The sequence below is a fragment of the Argopecten irradians genome, chromosome 4 (genome assembly GCF_041381155.1).
Source record: "Argopecten irradians isolate NY chromosome 4, Ai_NY, whole genome shotgun sequence".
NCBI lineage: Eukaryota > Metazoa > Mollusca > Bivalvia > Pectinida > Pectinidae > Argopecten > Argopecten irradians.
The window spans coordinates 32,225,022-32,246,576 of record NC_091137.1 but is presented as its reverse complement, the minus strand read 5'-3'; the positions used below and the strand labels follow the sequence as shown (position 1 = coordinate 32,246,576).

Sequence of the window (21,555 nt, the reverse complement as noted above, 5' to 3'; positions counted from 1 at the left end):
CTAGTGCACTACGATGTTAACTCTAGTGCACTACGATGTTAACTCTAGTGCACTAGCTAGTGAACCGGAGTTAACTTTACTTGTGCACTCCAGTGCACTTCACTATACGCACTTGAATATTTACAAGAGAGCAAACATTACAAGAAGGAAACACCCTATCGTTTCTTATGAATTTATGTTTTGATGAAAATTTTGTTGATGCCAGTTTTCATCATCACATGATCATTATGTTTCCTTCAAACGGGAAGTATCACATGGATAATGTTGCTTAAGGGGCGAGTTTGTAAGCAATATCGCCCCAACAGGCGAGTTTGTAAGCAATATCGCGCCCAAACATACACTATACTCAATAATGCTTTATTGTGTCATTTGTTGGCGAGATGAGTACAGATCCTATATCACCATTGCGTTCAATAGAAAGATCTGACAGAAAATGTCTATAGGGGTCATGTTCGGAGACCGTTTTACCAGTGTACTTGAGATCAAATATACCCATTTTCTACACATTGCTATGTCAATATGTTGATTAATAGCCATTTGTCCTGCCCAGTATACATATGACCTTTGTAGGCTTTCTTGTGCTTCTTTGGCGGGACTCATCCAATCACAACCTTCAGTCATGCTTCTTTTCAAATTGCACACGTAATCAAGAGAGAAAGTAGATTGTCTAGAAAATATTTAGCTTGGTTTTTCTGTAATTTTTTTAAAATAAGTGATTGGATTTGGCCTCATCATGAAAATTTCTGTAGTGTAGTTATCAAATAGAAAAAAGAGTGGAGGAATGAACGATAAAGGGAACTAACTCTTATTTTTTTAGATAATTAATAATAGTAATCAAAGTACTCAAAAATGTACTATAGAATGATCTAGAATCTAGTTGACAAAATGATCCACACTAGTTCACAACTCTAGTTGGATTATAATCTCATTGATCACCAAAGACAGCTTTCCTCAATTAATAAAAATTCAATAACATTTGCGGATTATTTCTACAGGGTTTGGTCCAGAAGTGACAATATATCTGACCCAGGGTGGTACAGCCAAGTGAACACCCCCGTCGGTGATACAGATATTCTCAATACATACACCTACACTTTTACTGGACTCGACCCAAACTCTCTTTACAAGTTCAGAGTGGACACCATCGCCAAGGATGGCACAAAACCGTTCAGTACCAAAATCTGGGGATTCGAGACCGAGTTCTTTTCAGTTGCATGTCCTGGTAAGTCTAGCAGAATTCTTCATCCTTCAATCATTTGTATTTACCTTAAGATTTTTCGTGTGTTTGGAAAAATATGGTATGTTATTCAGACTAAATTATACTCATAAATTCTCAGTGTGTTTTTGCATTTACCATGTTGTATGCATGATAAAGCTTTAAGATTTTTGAGTGTTTATTTCCATACTGGTATATCATTAATAAAAAAAGAGGGTTTTAAAAGAATTTTTATATCAAATGTACAATATATGTTCATCTGTATTAACAAATAAGCTGCATGAAAAGTATGTAGTAGTGCTATGATTGAGATAGTGCTCTTCAAAGTTTGCTCATTTTTTCATTGCATATCACAATCATATCACATTTTCATGAAAAGAAAATCTTTCTTGGAACACATTATAGAATTAGAAATATAAAAATTTTAAGACATTTCATCGGTAATGTGCATTATTTGTTTAGACAATTCATCTGCTTCCGGTAAGATTTAGTGAAAACACAGTATATATACATATATCAACATTTTTAGATAAACTATAATGCCTTAAACTTCTGCTAATTAGATATCTCTGATTCTGTTTTTATTTCCGATTGTCTGACCTACTTAATTGAGTTCTATTGTTCTTATTTACTAATTTTGATGTTACCTCATATGGAGTGAAGTGAAATTAACAAGTATACTGTATTACATATATACTAAATGGAATTCCTTTGTTTCGGTGGTGGTCAGTTTCTCTTTTAAAAGCAGACAATACAACATTTCTGCTATGTAATATATATTTACTTTATATCAGGATATTTATATGAGGCTGTTTTTGTATCTGGAATCAATATTCCGATTTGCATATTACAGAGTTAGCTCCCTTCATATAGGTATCCATTGTGACGTCAATATTTTGTTGGCACAATTTCCATCAGTTTTTTTAATCGCCTTATGTCCACGTTGTGCGTCGTCCGTCGTCCGTCGTCCGTCGTCCGTCGTAAGCAATTTATATTTTTGAATCCTTCTCCAAAACTGCTGAAGCAATTTCAATGAAATTTTGCACAAACCTTCTAAGGAATAAGGCCAATCAAAATTGTGAATTATATGGTCCTCACCCCCCCAGGGAGCTATGGGAGGGGCCAAAAGGGGTAAAATTGACTAAAATTTAAAAAATCTTCTTCTCCACTCACAGATGTGATGGAATTAAATACTCTTCATAGATAGAAAGGTCCTAAGGTCCTTTACAAAAATTGTGAATTGTATGACCCTGGGGTATCAGGTTTCCCCCTGGGGAGGGGGTTAAGTTTACTATAGTTTATATAGGGAAAACACATTTTTGAGTATTATCTGATCAGTTGTAATAGGAAATAAGTCAAATATTGTCAGAATTATAAGTATGAGAAGGCCATTGAATCCTATTAACCAATTTTCCATGACTGACCCCCAGGGGCCTTAGGGGCAGGGTCAAAGGGGGTCAAAAAGGCTAAACTTCAAAAATCTTCTTCTGAAATTCTGGAAATGGTAGAATCACATACTCTTCATAGATGGAAAGGTCTTGAGGTCCTTTACAAAAATTGTGAATTATATGACCCTGGGGTCTCACATTTCCCCCTGGGGAGGGGGTCAAGTTTACTATAGTTTATATAGGGAAAACACATTTATGAGCATTTTTTGCTCAATTTTCATAGAAAATGAGTCAAACTTGTTTAGAATTATTAGCCTGAGATAACATTTTAATATCATATATCTATATTGGTCCTGGTCAACCCCCTCGGGGCAGAGGAGCGGGGCCAAAAGGGGCAAATAGGCTAAAACTTTAAAAATCTTCTTCTTAAATACTGGAAATGGTAGAATCAAATACTTTTCATAGATGGACAGGTCTTAAGGTGTTTTATGAAAATTGTGAATGATATGACCCTGGGGTCTCACGTTTCCCCCTGGGGAGGGGGTCAAGTTTACTATAGTTTATATATGGAAAACACATTTATGAGCATTTTTTGCTTAATTTTCATAGGAAATGAGTCAAACTTGTTTAGAATTATTAGCTTGAAATAACATTTTAATATCATATATCTATATTGGTCCTGGTCAACCCCCTCGGGGCAGAGGGGCGGGGCCAAAAGGGGCAAATAGGCTCAAACTTTAAAAATCTTCTTCTTAAATACTGGAAATGATAGAATCAAATACTCTTTATAGATGGACAGGTCTTAAGGTGTTTTATTAAAATTGTGAATTATATGACCCTTGGGGCCAGAGGGGTGGAGCCAAAAGGGATCAAAATGGTAATTTCAAAAATCTTCTTTTTAAATTCACAGATTTGATGGAACCAGATACTCTTGATAGATTGTAAGGTCTTCAGGCCCTATACAAAAATTTGTGAATTTCATGGCCCTGGGATCTCAGATTTTCCGCTTGGGAGGGGGTCAAATTTACTTTAGTTTCTATTGGAAAAACACATTTAGGGACATTATTTGCTTAGTTTTCATAGGAAATTAGTCAATCTGGGTTAGAATTATTAGCCTGAGATAGCATTTTAACATCATAATCCATATTGGTCCGGGCCGACCGCCAGGGGCCAGAGGGGTGGGGCCAAAATGGGTCAAAATGGATAACATTTCAAAAATCTTTCTTCTTAATTCACATAATCTTCATAGATTAAAAAGTCAAATTTATAAAAGCACTGACTGACTTCAAGGGCCTGATGGGCAAATATATAGTGTTTATATGCATGTCTTTGTTTCATTCTGTATCTGAACTCAGGTGACCTTTAAGGCCCGTGGGCCTCTTATTTTCCGAAAAGAATGATGTTAGGCTTGCAAACATATGGCGTCACAATCAATACCTACCCGCAAGGGTTGATTATTCTGTAATATGCAAATACAGAATAGTTATGTAACCCTGGTCGATACTAGCCACAATATATCGCTCGGCTAGAGAGAACTTCTCTTTAGCTCGATTGGTTGAGCGTCAGACTAGTAATCCAGAGGTCCCGAGTTCGAATCCTGGCAGAGGTGGTGATTATGTTTGTATCAAATCATGTGCTCTGTTACATTGGCGCCCATGTAGGGACTCGGGAATGACACTTCACGATACCTGCGAAGGAATCGTTGTGACCCCTGGAAACTCGAGGACGAGTTGATTCCTGGAGGGGGAGTATGTAACCCTGGTCAATACTAGCCGCAATATATCGCTCGGCTAGAGAGAACTTCTCTTTTATCTCGATCAGTTGAGCGTCAGACTAGTAATCCAGAGGTCCCGAGTTCGATCCCTGGCAGAGGCAGGTATTAAATTTATTGTAAATCCTGCACCCTGTTACAGTTACATATTAACAAAAATGACAAATGCTGTCACGCAATTGTAGTCTAAACGCTTGTTTTGACCCGAAAACAAAAACCTGCGGAAAGTCAACATATGGGGACAAAGAAATATCCTTTTGTATTGTAAATATGTATGTCAATTGAAATATTTAGAAAAATTAATATTGAGTTTGATTTACAGCCTTTGTTTATTCTAAAACAGCGATTTTGTAAGGACTTCAAGGAAATGTGCATGTAGTTATCTCCCCTGGATGATTTTCTTAGAAACCTTTCCAGATTCCTCCACTGCTGTCAATCAGCAATGCCAATCTGTATTTTCCTTCTCACATTCATCTTATTATATGTACAGATGTACTATACAGTTATTATTGCTAGTTTTAAGAGATAAACTAAAACTTCACATGTATAAAAATCTTTCTAGCTGTCCTAGCTGATGCTAAATGATACAAGTTCTTTAAATTCAACATCATCAATATGCTAATTAAAAGATATGTATTTAAAAGTTAATGATGAATACAAAAAACATATTTTTCACATATGTAAAAGATCTACTCACATGAATTTGGTTGAGTGAGCTTCAGTTATGAATGCACAAAATGTGGTGCAATTTTTGTATAATGTTCAATTCAAATTTTGTAACTTGATGACATTTGCAATGTCACTTGTATGATTTGTTATCAGAACTCCAGTTGGACAAAAGATCTAAGAAAATCTGAAAAATACTTACATAGTGACATTAATGCATTACATTATTATTTTCTAGGTATGTTTTTGTTTGGATGTCTATCCAAAATTTATGGACACAAATCGATAGGATCTTTGACACCCTTTGGGGAAAGACAGGAGAATCTTTAAGGGATAAAATTCTTAAGTTATCGAGTGTTTGACAGCTTAAGAATTTATCCCTTGGGTTCAGATTCTCCTAGCTGTCTCACTTCAAAAGAGGTGAAAGATTCTATTACGTAGAAAACTGGTAAAATTGTGAATGTCCCTCTCTAGGGTAAGAGAAATATGCACGATACCTCCAAAACTCCACAATGTCAGTCTAAATTTCAGCAAATATAATATGACTCTTTCATATGTACATATGTAGGATAGAACTTTTTCCACCTGAGGGTACAGAATTTTTGGGTCAGAACGAGGCTTGCCTCTTACATGGCTAGCTATGTGAGAAATATACATCTTTTGACATGGGATATTTATAACCTCAAGTTCATATAATTTTCTGCACCATTTGTTGTACATACAGCCCGAAAAAGTTTGAAAAATGAGCAGTCCACTTTAAAGAGATCGCCTGAGCTTAAATATTTACCAGTATGATTTAAATGTCTAAAGTTTATTTTGTTTATTTTTTTTTTCTAATTTGACATAACTGCTGGGTTGTGGTGATTGTTTTTTATTTCAGACTAATGGTGTTGGACCAATTGTATGTCGCCTAACAGTAATTTGAAAACTTATGCTTCCATTAATGCTTTTTTTATCTGCAGTTCTCACAACTACTACAATAAAACCTTTGATTACAACAATACAACCCTTACCAGGTAAATACTTCTACCACTGACTTCTAACGTATACATACGGTATTCCATCTTTGCATATTATAGAGTTATCTGTCCTTGGTATCAATTGTGACTTCACAATTTTATGAGCAAAACTCATGTCGTTTTCTCTGAAAAGTATGATGTTACACTCCTATCAAATCACAAGACACCACAATCAATACCTACTCGCAAGGCTAGATACTCTATAATATAAGTATGGAATAGTAGGCCAGTTATTGGGAGAGTTTTGATTATTTAGATAACAGCTTACCAGTATTTTGTCAACAGAATTTGATCTGTAAAGTAAAAAGAATTAGGCACAGGTTAAAAGATTTCCTCCTTAGGATAGTTTGTTAGATTTCATTTTGCCTTGGAACCTAATTATTTTATAATCGATAAAAAGTGTGATTTTTTTTTTTTTCCTCTTTGGAATTTTTTTTATTTTTGTAAATTTGATGGCCTTTCGTCATGACATTCAAAATATTAATAGCTTAATAATGTACAGGTGTAAGACAATCTTTTTTAGAATTATTGATAAAAAAACAGAGGATCAGTAGTGAATTATACAATATACTTGATTTATATATTGATTTTTAACTTCAATTAATTGAACAATTCACTATATTTCTGTTTAACTAGACATGACTTTGCATATTAATGTTTTTTATTATATTTTTTTTATTATTCCCCAATTAATATAAACCAAAGCATAAGTATAAATTGTCTTATTATCTATCTCTTAAGACATCCTTGTTGATTGTATTTTGTTTACTTTACAGGAGCCGTTTTCACTGATTTTGATGTTGATGTAAACACAACTGACATGTCCCTGTATGTAAACTGGACCCTGATGTCAGACCAGACCGTTTCCCTTGACAACCTGACATTGATGTATCGCGTGTCCAGGGTGCGGGGCTGTGGGCCAGATATCATTGACACTGATTTCCAACTAGTGTACGTTTTGATCCACAAAATTATTAACATGCTAACAGATTTTTTTCAATCTTTAAATCAATGGTTGCTTCTTTTGTCTTTCACTTGACTCATTATATGTGTTTAAAAGATCATTATTTTTATCAGTAGGTTAATTCTTTTTAAGTTATACTAAAAATTAATTTTCATTTTTGTCTTCTGCTGTTATTTACCATAAACCATCATACATTGCATACAGATATTGTATATTGTATAGTTTTCTATTTCCTTTTTCCACCTCAGTTCCTTATTGAACAACACAAACATAAGTATTCCTGATCTGTTGCCATGGAGAAAGTACGAGTATAAAGTGCATGTTTCAATCACCCGTGGCAATCTGACAGAGTCGAGGACGGAGCAGGAAGGAGAATTCATTACACCTGCCAAAGGTTTGTATATAGACTATGTTGGAGATCATCATTGAAATTGAGAAAGAGTTTGAAAAATTATTTCTATATGCAATGATGTGCATGTACCAATAACGTCCCATGCACCTATAAGCTCCCCCCCCCCCTCCCTATACGCCCTCCCCTCAAATTCCCATTTGTTCACTAAACCTTGAAAATAAATCTTGATTATTGAAGACTGAAAATATGAATACCATTTATTTTCATTTTTTGTTTCTTTTGCAAGCTTACATGTACTAATTAGTATAGTAATTTTGTGAAAGGTCTAAATTTGGTTCCATTAAGTGCCCCTCCATTTGTTTATTTTTTCAAACACCCTGGGTGTTTATTGTTTATTGTGTCATATGCAAAATATTCTCAGAGCTTTTTATCTACTTTATGAAATCTGACATGTGACTTTTTACTTCAGTTCCGACTGGTCCTGTCAAGGATCTACGTGTGACATCCACTTCAGCTAGTACTGGTTCAATAGCATGGAACGAACCGGAATGTTCTCACAGGAATGGAGAATTCAGAAATTATTCAATCTCCGTAAAAAATTTAAACAATTCTGCAGCTGTTGATTCCAACTTTACTACTACACAGGATAATTTTGACCTATCAAATCTGAGGTCATACACGGTCTACAATGTTCTGCTGAGATTTGTGAACGAGGAAGGAGTGGGACCGCCAGGATCTGTGTATCTGACTACTCTAGAGACTGGTAAGTTCTCGAAGTCTTTTCTATCTATCAGTTTTAGAAGTGTCATACAGATTCAGGGGCTATGATTTGTTGCATAAATAGAAATGTTTTTATATAGTGTACTCTCAAGGGAGGGACCTTCTCTTGTAGCGGAGACTCAAGCTTTATTATATACCATATATGGTAATAAACATTTATTTATGTTCATTAATGATGATAGATAAGGATTTAAATGGGTTTTTTTTATAAAATTCATGCATTGAACACATGGCTTTGTTATGGTCACTATTCTCACATGACCACTATTCTCTATGAAAATGATTTCAATTTTTGCTTATTTCCCGAAAAAGTTACCAAAATTCTTTCCAAATGAGCGAAAAAGTTATATATATACCTTCCCAACTAAGTGAGAAAAAAACTCTGCTAGGGATTATGTATTGAGCAAAATCAGGGTAACTGTACCTATCCATTTATTGTCATCGTATTTCGTACGTCGACATGCGCTGTGCGCCATGAGTCGTGCGCTATCCACCATGCGCCGTGTGCAAGACTATTTATAGGAAAGCCTACTCCTCCTTAACCCTTGAGTGGGTTACATCCATATTTGGTGTGAAACATCATTGGGGAAGGACAATCATATTTTATATAAATGAGATAGGTTCGACCCCTAAGGGCAGAGGGGCGAGGCCCTAAAAGGTGTAATTTTCTTAATTTAAGCTTTAAAATCCTACTCTTCCTTCATCCTTGGATGGATTTCATCCATATATGATATTTGGTGTGAAACATCATTGGGAAAGGACAGTCATGTATTATATGAACAAGTTAGGTCCGACCCCTGGGGACAGAGGGGTGAGGCTCAGAAAGGGGGAACTTTGATGAAATTCGGCTTTAAAATCCTACTCCAACTTAACTTTGAGTGGCTTCTTCCATATTTGGTGTAAAATATCATTAGGGAAGGACATTCATGTTTTATATAAAGATTTTGTATTCCAAGATGGCCACTGGTCCACTTCCTGTGTTCAGGTTTCAGACTCCGATCTCAATGAAAATTGGTCTATAGGGGTTTTAAGGGATGGTGAACAACATGTAAACATATTTGTTAAGATTTTTGTTATCCAAGATGGCCACTGGCCCTCTTCCTGTTTTCAGGTTTAAAATCTGACTCCTCCTTCATCCTTGAGTGGATTACAACCATATATGAATGTAGGGCTACCAAGTTTGTTCAACAAATGACCTTTACCTGTTTCAGAAACTTACATATTCAACACAGAAATTGCTTGTATTGCTTATATTAATTGTTAACTGCTAATAGATACTGTGACTTTGTTTTTGTATGCCATGAGTGAGATGACCATTAAGGCCCATGGGCCTCTTGTCTATATTGTTTTTCACATTATCTAGCTTGTCTGAACTTTCTTCTGCTAGATGTAATTGGAACTTCATGTATGGGTTACAGAATGACTATGTCACATACCACATGTTGGTCAAAACATCACTGTAACTTACATCAAAGAAATGTCTTCATGTCCTTGTTCTTCTATCTACATATCACTTCATGCATAGGGCTTTATGCCACAGGTTCACCTATGTGGACAAAAGTGCCATGTTCCAAAAGTGGGCCACTGGAATATTACTCTATTGACTTACATCAAAGAAAAAGCTGGTCTACCCGTACCCGCCCCATTGTGCATCTCTCTTTCTTCTACTGAGGTGGTTATCCTTGTCCAAAATGTTCAGTTTGCATGTAATGTCACCGCAATTACACTATACATGTGATTTTTGTTTTTAAAGAAAGTTTTTAACTTTTGAAAGTGGGATAAATGGAGATTTTGTTTTATTTTCTTCACGTCACCTTATTTCACTTTTTTGTTTAAATCACAAATTAATTTATAGCTCCATCAGCACCTGACATCACCGGCATGACCTCTGGAGTTTCCTTCATTTTCTTGACCTATGACCCTCCAGTGACCTCTAACGGGGTCATTAGGGAGTACATGGTATTCTACAGTAAGAGTGCTGGCTTTGTGGATGAGACTAGAAAGCCTGCTGGGCAGGCCCTGAGTATCAACATCACAGGACTGGAGCCTGCTACACAATACTACTTCAAGGTACTCTAAACATAAAGTCAAAATCAGCAAAGGTACACGTACAGTCAAACCTCGATGATTCGAACTTCGATGAATCGAATTTCTCGCTGTATCGAACTTTTTGTCCGGTCCCGAATTTCTTCCCTATATAACATTACTAACTAACCCATGTATGAATCGAAGTTTTATGAATCGAAGTTCTCGATGTATCGAACTTTTTTCATGGACCATTTGTTATAGAATCATAGGTAACTGACACTCGATGATTCGAACAAAAATTTACCTGTACAGATCAGGTGTTCGCCGATACCCCGCGGCATGCTGTCACACCTAGCTGTCTCGCGACGGCCATTCGCCGGACAATAGAGATTATGACAGCTTGTCTTGCTAGCTTGATATCATAATTAATATCATTAATATCACTAATCAGACCGATACCCGGTGCTTTGTTTTTACAAGCTGCGTTATTATATCATTAGTACGGCAAAGATACAGTTAGTCGTTATTGATGTTCGCCGCCGCCATTGGTAGCGGTTTGTAGAATTTACGGAACGGTAAATAGCGAGCCACATTATTATTAACTCATACTCAAAACTGTTACATTGCACAACTTTGGCATAAATACTGGAGCAAATCGATCATTCTAAATCGAAGTATTTTGTAGGTGTTGTAGCGCTTTCGGTTCCTCTTTTTTAGTTTCGTTTTTACAACGTGTTTTCGTTTAAATATTCATTCCGTAATATTAACCATCGTTTAAATATATAGTCACCAAACGAACACTTGTACATGGGTTAGGCCTAGTACACGCAAGTCTTGTTTATAATATACATATGTATTGCTAACGATAGCAATACATGTGATTAATTGCATACTTCGTTTTTATTTTGTTTTGCTTGTGGTAAATACAATGATTATAAAGTTTACGGAACGGAGACGACATGTACACAACTACCACAGTTGGTCATGGTAAAAAAAAAACATCGGTCTAATTTCAACCACGAATAATTCGAAGTCTCGATGTTTCGAAGTTTTTCTGACGGTCCCTTGAACTTCGATACATCGAGGTTTGACTGTACCATATTTTCCAGACAATTAAGCCACACCTGAGTATAAGCCGCAGGGGCCTTTTTTACGATTTTTTTTAGGTTTTGTACACGTATAAGACGCACCACACCGTTAAATAAGCTGCACATATTATAAAAGGCAAGACAAAATCTTTTAATCTGTGGAAGATGTACTTTAAAAAGCTCGAAAAAGACAAAATCTGTCTATCTGTGGTACATGTATTCCAAAAGGCACGAAAAAGACAAAATCTTTAATCTGTGGAAGATGTACTTTAAAAAGCACGAAAAAGACAAAATCTGTCTATCTGTGGTACATGTATTCCAAAAGGCACAAAAAAGACAAAATCTTTTAATCTGTGGAAGATGTACTTTAAAAAGCACGAAAAAGACAAAATGTGTCTATCTGTGGTACATGTATTCCAAAAGGCACAAAAAAGACAAAATGTTTTAATCAATGCTACATCTATTTTAAAAAGGCACAGAAAAATCAAATTCTGTTTAAATGCACATAAGTTGTTACGTTAATTAAAGATATATATAGCGTACTCTAAAAGGTGAAGCAAAGCCCATGAAAAAGCAAAGAAAATTCAAACTATGTTTATAGTGGTTCATTTAACGGCACAGAAAGAGATATTCTATTAAAATACACATACAATTAAAAAGTTAAATTAGGTTGATTAGTGATACTCTACAAGGCACAGAAATCTGAAAAGACATGTACAATTCTTTTTGTAATTTTTGGTCACCAGATTTTGTTAATAGGCAATGAAATATGAAATTCTTTCAAAGGCACAAAAACTCAGATTCTGTTAAAACGCATATGAATTGAATTCTGTCATAAGCTAAATTAATTTCATAAGTAAAATCTCAAACGAATGTAAAATTCTGTTAATAGGTGACTGAATAGTCAAAATCTATTCAAAGGTAGATGAAAGTCAAATTTCGTTAAAAGTACAAAAAATAAAATTTTGTTGTTCAGTGCTATCATAATCAGATTGTGGGCATTGGAATTAAATAACATTTTTTTATTACACAGTATGTAATATACTGTATGCATGATATGTAGTAATTGTTATTCCTTAATTACAGGTACAAGCACGAACAGGTGAGAATCGATGGGGGAACTTCAGCCAGGTGCGTAGTCAAACAACCCTTCCTGACAAACCATCAAAGGTGTCTTATCTTGCCATCAACGACAGGAATGTGTCCTGTCTGGATATCCTCTGGAGACCCCCAACTACTCCTAACGGGCAGATAACTAAGTACAAGGTATGATCTCTTATGTTCACTTCAATATTTCAAGGAAAAAAAGGTAATTATATCAATATTACTGCTGGTCTGAATCGTATTATTATAAGAATAGTATTCAATACCTTAGCCGTATATTTGTTTCGCTATCCAACCTTTTGGTGCTCTTGTTGCCTTACTGACTCATAAAAAATGCCTATTTCCAGCTAAAAGTGCATGTGATTAAAACTTGTAGAATACGAGAATAAGTAGCTATAGCATGATCTCATGAATTCGTATTGTGTAACATTCTCCAAAAATGAATGCTTTTTATTTGTAGGTGACTTATGCGGACATGGTAAACAATACGCAGTATCCTGAAGTCATTCTAAATGCTACAGCGTCCTCTTATCATTTGTGTCACCTTCACCCTGGCAGAAAGTACATGATAATGATTAGAGCAGCCACTGATGCCGGATATGGTGATGCTGAGGATATCTTTGGGACTACAGTAATAGGCCAGCCTCCTGTACCTGCGCCTCCGTTCTTCGTCAATACTACTGCCACCAAGATTACAATCATACTCAACCAGATGGTCATCGACACAGGACCCCTCACCGAGTACCGACTGTATGTTCAAGATGTGACTGCAAAGATGGCTGCTCCAGGAAATTTGGTGGTTAGCATCCCTGCTACACAAATTACCTCCCCACGGTTATTTGTAGTTGGTGATGGAGAACCTGAGACTAACAAACCATTGACAACGGGTCACATTTATGTTATATCACTTGAGATCGTCAGTTCCTTAGATGAAGTTAATAAAACAAGCATAATCAGCATGAAGCAAATTCAACCCAAGGCAATTCAGCCTGTTGCGGGACCAGCCACATCCGATACGACAGACAACACCCCAGTCATTGTGGCAGTGGTTGTTATTATCATCTTACTGCTCATTGCAGCCCTTGTAGTGGGATTGCTATTCTGGTACAAGCGCCGCCAGAACAGGTACGTTTACCAGCCACAGAGTAATGAAAAAGACCCATACGATCTTATTCCAATGCCTGAGCAAAATTATTACGATCCAATGAAACACTGGAATACTATTTACTCCAACCGTGAGAGTCGTTACATCACTTCTGGACGCGAACTTCTCCCTGGGGAAACTGAACTAATGTCAAACGGAACAACCGCATCTCCAAATGGCGGACCGCCGATTTCCTTCAGTCAGGAGTTTCATGATCTTCCGCATGGACAATTGTCGTCATGGAATGCAGCCGTTATGAGTAAAAATGCAAACAAGAATAGATTCCCTCATCTTCTTCCATACGATCACACAAGGGTGGTACTTGCTGCCGACGAAAATTCTAATGGAGACTTTATCAATGCAAATTACATGCACGGTTACAAAAAGTCGTCGGAGTATATAGCTGCACAGAGTCCTTTCAATGATGAAACAGTGCTTGATTTTTGGAGGATGATATTTCAGAAAAACATTAAAGTCGTGGTGATGATTACAAATATCATAGAGGACAACATTGTCAAGTGTACACAATACTGGCCAGATACTAAACAAGGTAGAGTCTGCTACGGATCGTTTGTACTCGAGATAATAGAAACAAGAGAGTTTGCAGATTATGTCATCAGAACAATAAAGATCACAACGCGACATAGCTCATCTCATCGGTTTATTTACCTTTTTGAGTTTTGCTCCTGGCCAGATCATGGTGTGCCAAGTGATCCTATTCCGTTGTTGGATATGAGAAACAAGGTGAGAGACTACCGAGGAAACGATAAGAACCCGCTCCTTGTACATTGTGGATCAGGGGTCAGTAGAACGGGTAGTTATATAGCTATAGACGCCCTGTTGGAACAATACGAGGCAGAGGGCAGGATTAGTGTTTTCTCTTTCATAAGAAAAATGCGCAAGGATAGGGTAACGATGGTAAGAACTCTGAAACAGTATGTGTTCATTTATGAAGCTATATTTGAGGAAAGGGTAGCAGGAAACACGCGAGTCGGGCCAGACTTGAAGTCACGATACCATGAGCTAACACGCAAAAATCCAAAAACAAAACATTCCTTCTTAAAAGACCAGTTCATTTGCCTACAGCGTTACACGAGGAAGGTAACTCCGAAAAAGTGTCACACCGCACTCTTGCCGCTCAATGTTGTGAAAAATCGCTTTCCAGACGTTGTTCCCCCCGATGACTTCCGACCGGTCTTGGAAGCAACTTCGTTTGGTAGAACGGATTACATCAACGCCGTGTTTCTGGACAGTCACAGGAGGAGGAACCACTTCATTGTTACACAGACGCCACTCCACACCACTATAACAGACTTCTGGAAACTCGTGTATGATCTCGACATCCATACTATAGTGATGATGGAGTCATACAAACATGAAGATGATACCTGTGCAGAGTATTGGCCAGACCATAGGGCGAAGAAGTTCGAACCTTACTTTATTGACAACACTGAAGACTACCAAAGAGATAACGTCACGATACGTCACTTCAAGGTGACCAGCATGCAACAACCGCGCAGCCCACCACATAAGGTGCGTCAATTTCAGTTCAACGCCTGGGAGGATCCCGACTTTATTCCGAAGTCCAAGTCCATGTTACTGGATCTCGTCGACATGGTAACAGAATGGCAGAAGGAGGAGAATGGTGACCAGACGCCCATACTGGTGCACTGTAAAGATGGTGCCACACACAGTGGTTTGTTCTGTGCTGTGGTTGCCATTTGCCAGGCCATGGAGGATGACGGGGACGTAGACGTGTTCCATACCATCAAACACATGAAGCGGCGTAGGGAACAGATAATTGACATGCTGGTGAGTAAGGATTGTTGTAAAGTCATATGAGGTAAATGGTAAAAGGTAAACTTAAAACGAGGGGGTAATTTACAGTAATAACAAAAACGTTTTTTGAACATGAAAGGACTGGGAATATCAATGACGGATTAGATTAGGTATCTCGAAATCATTTCATTCTCATTCATTATTCTTGTGCATGAAAACATCCTTTTAAAGCATTATTACCCAAGTTTGGGTAAATTGATACTCCTATTAGCTGATCGTCATAGTCCAAACTGCACAGCCAATTTTTTTAGGTGTCAAATACTGTTCCGATAAACTTGCTTTATGTAAATTGATGTTTGCTTATTATTTACAGGACCAGTACCGATTCTGCTATCGAGTTCTCTGGGACTTTATGAATCTGAGGATGCAGGGCGGAACCTTGACAAATATGATGACTCATAGCAACAATGATCCTATGTATATCCCAGGCAGTCTCAGCCTGGCCTCCTATACGTCACATTTAGAGTACATGTGAGGTGTTAGGGCAACTGTCCTCCCGTAGAAACGATCCTGTGTGTATATCACAGGCTGCCTCAGTCAAGAATGTCATTGTGATATTAGTGTTAGATTGAACTTTTTCGTAAATCCTATATTCTGTTGTTACATGTTTCCAAGAAAATTAAAGTTTTGGGTTAAAACTAATTGATTTCAGTTTTGATCGATCTGCGATTGCGAGTGCGATTAAAATGTTATGTATTGTTAAGTGAAACCCCAATCTATAGAGATACGGGGAAAGAAAATATTCATTACTTTCAGCGTAAATAATTTCCGTCCGTACAACATTTGCAAGTTGATGAATTGCGTCAAGATCACCTGATGTCATATATACATGATAGTGCTTGGTTAGCATACATCTCCACATTGATTAATATAATTATATATAAGTTCAATGCACCAATATTTCTATTGAGTTTTGACACATGATATATTGATTCTTGCTATAAATTCAAATTCAAGGAAAATCTTCTATCAGAACAAAATAGTTGTAAAATATTAAACACTTTTTTATGTTCGAAGGTGAATACTCCCAAGTAGGAAATCGATAGAGGCTTTTGGTTTGTGTTTTGATCATTGAAAACTACTATAGAAATTAACAGTTTACCTAAAGATACAAACCGGGGTAATGTCTTCCTTAATGCTTGTTGTTGATCTGCATTTGTATATTAGGTATTTGTGTTATTGGAAATAATTTAAAAAAAAAAACGTTGTATGATTTTGACTATTTAAGATTTTGACAGACTAGAATTATATCCGCAAAGTATTTTCATGGTCAGTCTATGTTCATTGATTATTGAACCAAATTAACAATTAATGATATTTTCATTTTGATGTTGAATATGCCATATTTCATTGTAATAGTAAAACTGTAGATCTCATTGTTTTATAGATCGAACTACACATGCCGTCCATACATGACAATATTTATATTTACTTCACACAGTGATGAATTGTTTGAACGCATTTAAATGGTTGAGTTTTTCAGACGTTATAACTGTCTAGTTCTCGACAAGTATTCTTGAACTTTTAGGTACATTGTTGATTGTTCATTAAATAACGTATTTTTTATGTAAAATAGGTTTCTGTAAGACAAGTTATTAAGGATAATTTAATTTAAAAGTATTTATCACTTTGATTTAAAAAAATACGTGAAAATTAAAAGTCTAAAGCATAAGAAAACAATATTGAAGTATATGTATCAATTTATTTCCTAGCTCGGTCATTTTACTATTTTCTAATATGCATTGATAAACTTTGCAAAACTGTCTTGTTTTTAATGGGGATGTCTTTTCTTTAGTTAGTAAGTTTACAATGTGTAACTAATATTTTACGTTTGTATACCCTTACTTATTATCGCGTAGTATTCATTTTCATAACATGCTAACTTATCAAGCAGTATTTGAGTAGATCCTTTTACTTTTACAATATAGATAATTTAACTTATTCATGGTGAAATATATTCTTTTTTTCCATTTTCTGTTTTTTTTTATTGTTGTATATATTCATTGTTATGTTTTGTACATTTTCTGTGATATAATTGCATTCGGTCCAGGTATAGGTATTATAGAAAGGTATTTTTTTTTCGTAAAGTATTTTCCATGGTATTTATTAACCTATTTTGGTGCACATTTTATCAAAAACGTTGTTGCTATAGTAACTATATAGTGCCTCATAATAACTTTATACAACGAAAGTAGTGGTGAACTAGTCGGAATAACAGGCGGAATAATTCTTGTTCGTTTTCTACACGAATATTACAAAACATTTCCACTGATAAAGCAACTACCAAATTGCACGTTATATGTGTTAAATCATTACTTATCTATTCGTTTTCTCTGTATATTCTGTCATTCTGTTATATATTTATCATTCAAGTGGTGCTGTTTTTGTATTCCAAACTCCATATCGAGCGCTATTCATCATTATAATGAACACTACTCTGCCTCATGTGATAGCATTAAATCGTTATATTATCATGATATGTATGGTGTACTTGTATATTCTCTAATATTATTTACACAAATATATAGATAGGATATGTAATAAAGATATATTTAAGAACTTGAATATGAAAAATGGAATTAACAGTAGATATAAATGTCTTGTTGTTTGTTGATTTGTTTGAATACCACTGTACCAATTCTAAGCTCTGTCTGTTGTTTTTTTTACTTGCTCAGATAGTTTGGGTGTTTTTAAGGTGGTTGTCATGTAAAAAAAATGCCTGAAATGAATTTTTAGGAAAGGGTTTCAGGTAAAACTTAAATTCAATAAAATTTTATGAAAAATTTAACTAAATTTCCTTATTAGTACTATATGGAGACTGATAAGAGTAGGTTTGAATAGTTTACAATTTACTTATTGGTAGTTACACTGAAATGATATCTTGTCTGACTTACTGCATTTCTTATATTTCAAAAGAATTTGTTTATGAAAAATGCGGTTGAGTAATCATAATCCAATATACGGTATTGCTGAATTTACCGCTGAAATACATACGTTTATGGTATATTCGGCTTTAATTTTGGTTTATCTCAATACAATTTGGCCTCCAATTACAGTCCTCCAATGATGTTATATACCAATACAACTTTGTAGCATTTTAACTTCAGACTAGACTACAAAAAATACTTTCAGACTGGATTTGTTTATTTCTCTCTTATGCGTGACATTCATGTTCGAATTCACATGCGTATCTTGTTTGTCATCAAAGTTGTTTATAATTTGTCGAGTCGATATTATAATTTCGTTATTACCGTATTAAATTGTATTCCAAAGAAATTCAAAAATGTTGCAGACGATAATATCCTTACTTCATTAAAATTTTAAATTCATTGCATCCCACTTTTTACCATTATTTACCTTTTATTGCATTTCAACAATACAATATTAATTAAGAAGCTTGTATAAAGGCCATGGTGGTGTTATTTTCTGTTTTGCGTCCGGACTTAGGTCCCATGAGTTAAAAACAAACACAGAAGGTTAAAGAAATGAGCAATAAATTTAAAAAGATGCGTGCAAAATCGAAAGTAATGCTTCCTACCATCTACAAGATATGAAATCTATTGAAACGTTCTCTGTATTTGATCATTGGTAATAAACTAATGCATTTTTAGAGAAACGTGTAAATCTTGTATCAATTTGGGGGCCTTACGAACTATCGTTCTTTAGAAAAATGTTTTTATTTTCCTTTGTGTGGTTTTTGCCTTCCTGGCTCGCAAGTTTCGGGAAAAAAGGGATGCGAATCAGAAAATTACACAGCTATGGCCTTACTTGTAATTAAAGGCAGTGTTTGCTGTGGGTAACCATAATGACAAACTTTATCTTGCGTGTTTATTGAGGACATGTAAACAAATTGATCAAAGTTAATTATATTAATTATTTATTAATCCATTATATACACTGTAATGTTTTATTTATTTAGTAGAACAACATCTCTAATTTTGTCTAAATTTTATTTCTTCACATTCCAATGAATTGCTGATTTATCAGATGTGATCAAACTATCTGGTTAATCTTCATATGCTAGTAAAATATTACATTGTCCGATGGTGATACATTATAAGCTATAGATTGTATGAATAATTTGTTTAATTTCGGTTTAATATTCTCACTGTAGGACCAATGTGAACTCCGTCAACAATCGCCTCTTAATAATTGCTTGCCGAAATATAATTTTTTTGACTGATTTTATTCTTTTTGGGTAGGGGACGCAAATAGTAGGGGCTGTAGGGCTAGTATTTGCTTTATGAAATAAACCAGTTTACAGAAATTACAGTCACTTACCTTATCAGCTGATCTAATAATAATATTAATTATTATTGTGATTGCAGTGAATAAGATGTGTTAATTATATGTGATAAATTATATTTGTATATTTACTTAACAATGTAATACTATTATGATTAAAGAATATAGAAAAGAAGATAAATGGGTTTTTTTATAATTAATTTGAACACAATATTGACTTTGTCAATATGAACTTCTATCTGATAACATACAGATATGAAGCGGCAACAAAACTTCAATTTTGGGATAACTTTGATATTTCAAAGGAAGGTATTGAAAATAAGAATATTTGGATGGTGAATATAACCCCATCCTCGATACAAAGGAAGCAAAGCAAAACGGACGCGGCCCCATAATTATCATCTCGGAATAATTTAAATGTTTAAAGCTAAGATTATGTAGATCTATTTAAAAGTAAATTTCTCTCAATCTGTAATGGCCATGGCCGTACGCGACTATAATATAAGCTTAGCGTATGAGAGAAATACATTTTAGTCTAATCATAGCTTCTGTATGTATCGGTATATTAAAATACATCTGAAATATATGTAGAGAGAATACCTTAATTAATTCTTTGCGTATTGCCCGCGGAGTAGACGATTTTTTTACATCAAAAGATACCTACTGCGTGATATCTGTGGAAAACTGTTACTAAATTGAATTGGCTATACTTTTTAAATAGCTCAAGTAACCCCTTTTCTATGCTAAATTTTTTTCACTTGAACTATTATTTCTTGCAATTAAAACATTATTGCCAAACAAAGATATGCTTTATAATTGAAAACTTTACTTGTCTTTGAACCCCTTTCGAAACAAAATCAATATAGCATATATAGACTCGCATACTATTATTAGTACATACTACATATGTACTGTCAACAATCAACTGTACTTTCAAGGATTACATTTTAACAAGTATAACCTGCGGGTTATCTGTAATATATTGTACAAAGTCATAGAAAATGTCTTATTTTGCTTCCCATATGCTGTACCCCGTTGCGGGTAATACGCAGGAAATTACGGTACATGGTTAGTATCTTACAATACAAGGTTTATTTTTGTGGGTCACCTAGGAAATCTAGATGACGAGGTTTTACCGTATGAGCATTGAGCGTTTTTTAGTTTTTATTCATAGCCAATATGAATGCCAAGTGGGCAGATACAAATTGAACATGTAATTTGCCTCTGTCCAGTTGGCATTTATTTTGGCTATGAATGTCAAGTGAAATATGTTCAATCTAGTCGAGATATGTTATCTATGCTGCTCAAACACACTCGATCAAATTCTTGATTTTTTGATATTTTTAAAAATTCTAAAGAGTAGAGCGTCAGTGTCCCCAGATAGATACCAATTTAGAAAACGGCTCAAAACATCTCGTAGGTATAAATGTGGATATCATGTTTAGGATATCATAATGTATTATCAAAGAATATTTGATTTGTGAGATAGCTTGACTTATAAAATATTGATATGGTACGTTGTTGGTTTTCTGTTATATCTCCTCCACAATAAGGATAAAAAATAATATCGAACTTAATCTAATTCATTCATCTGAATTTACAACGGCACTTGCTGTATAAGAAAAAAGAAAATCGACGTTCTCAGAAGTTAGGTGTTTTCAATATTTGATTGCGCAGTGTCCAGCATGATCCACTCATACATGGTGTCTAAAATTTCTTAGAAAAATAATATTTCAAAAAAGTATTCACGCTAAATGGACATTTTTCACTGTAAATAATGTCTTCCTATTGGTCAATATTGAATGAAAATATCAAAATTGACATTTTAACTCGGGTGAAAACTAGCACATTTATTTTCACCATCAAACTTTATATTTCACTCTAAAAAAGGTTAATAATGTTGTTTAATATATATATTCACTGCATTCGTTGGTCTATGAGGAAAGTCCAT

The 21,555-nt window shown here is 35.0% G+C and overlaps 1 protein-coding gene across 4 annotated transcripts; it reads left to right on the top strand.

Moving 5' to 3' along the window:
* The first annotated feature begins 1,110 nt into the window (after window positions 1–1,110).
* Window positions 1,111–19,799, top strand: LOC138321319 (receptor-type tyrosine-protein phosphatase epsilon-like). 4 transcript variants are annotated; one of them, XM_069264930.1, is made up of 10 exons: window positions 1,111–1,222; window positions 1,679–1,696; window positions 6,837–7,011; window positions 7,273–7,418; window positions 7,846–8,139; window positions 10,012–10,226; window positions 12,359–12,538; window positions 12,837–15,332; window positions 15,673–15,835; window positions 16,377–19,798. In XM_069264930.1, the coding sequence occupies exons 3-9, from the start codon at window positions 6,881–6,883 to the stop codon at window positions 15,832–15,834; spliced, it is 3,624 nt and encodes a 1,207-aa protein (XP_069121031.1). In that variant the 5' UTR covers window positions 1,111–1,222; window positions 1,679–1,696; window positions 6,837–6,880; the 3' UTR covers window position 15,835; window positions 16,377–19,798. The 4 variants fall into 4 exon arrangements, with proteins under 4 accessions (XP_069121031.1, XP_069121029.1, XP_069121032.1 ...); XM_069264928.1 differs by having other exon boundaries at window positions 15,673–19,799; XM_069264929.1 differs by lacking the exon at window positions 1,679–1,696 and adding an exon at window positions 6,004–6,057 and having other exon boundaries at window positions 1,188–1,222; window positions 15,673–19,799.
* The last annotated feature ends 1,756 nt before the right edge of the window (window positions 19,800–21,555 follow it).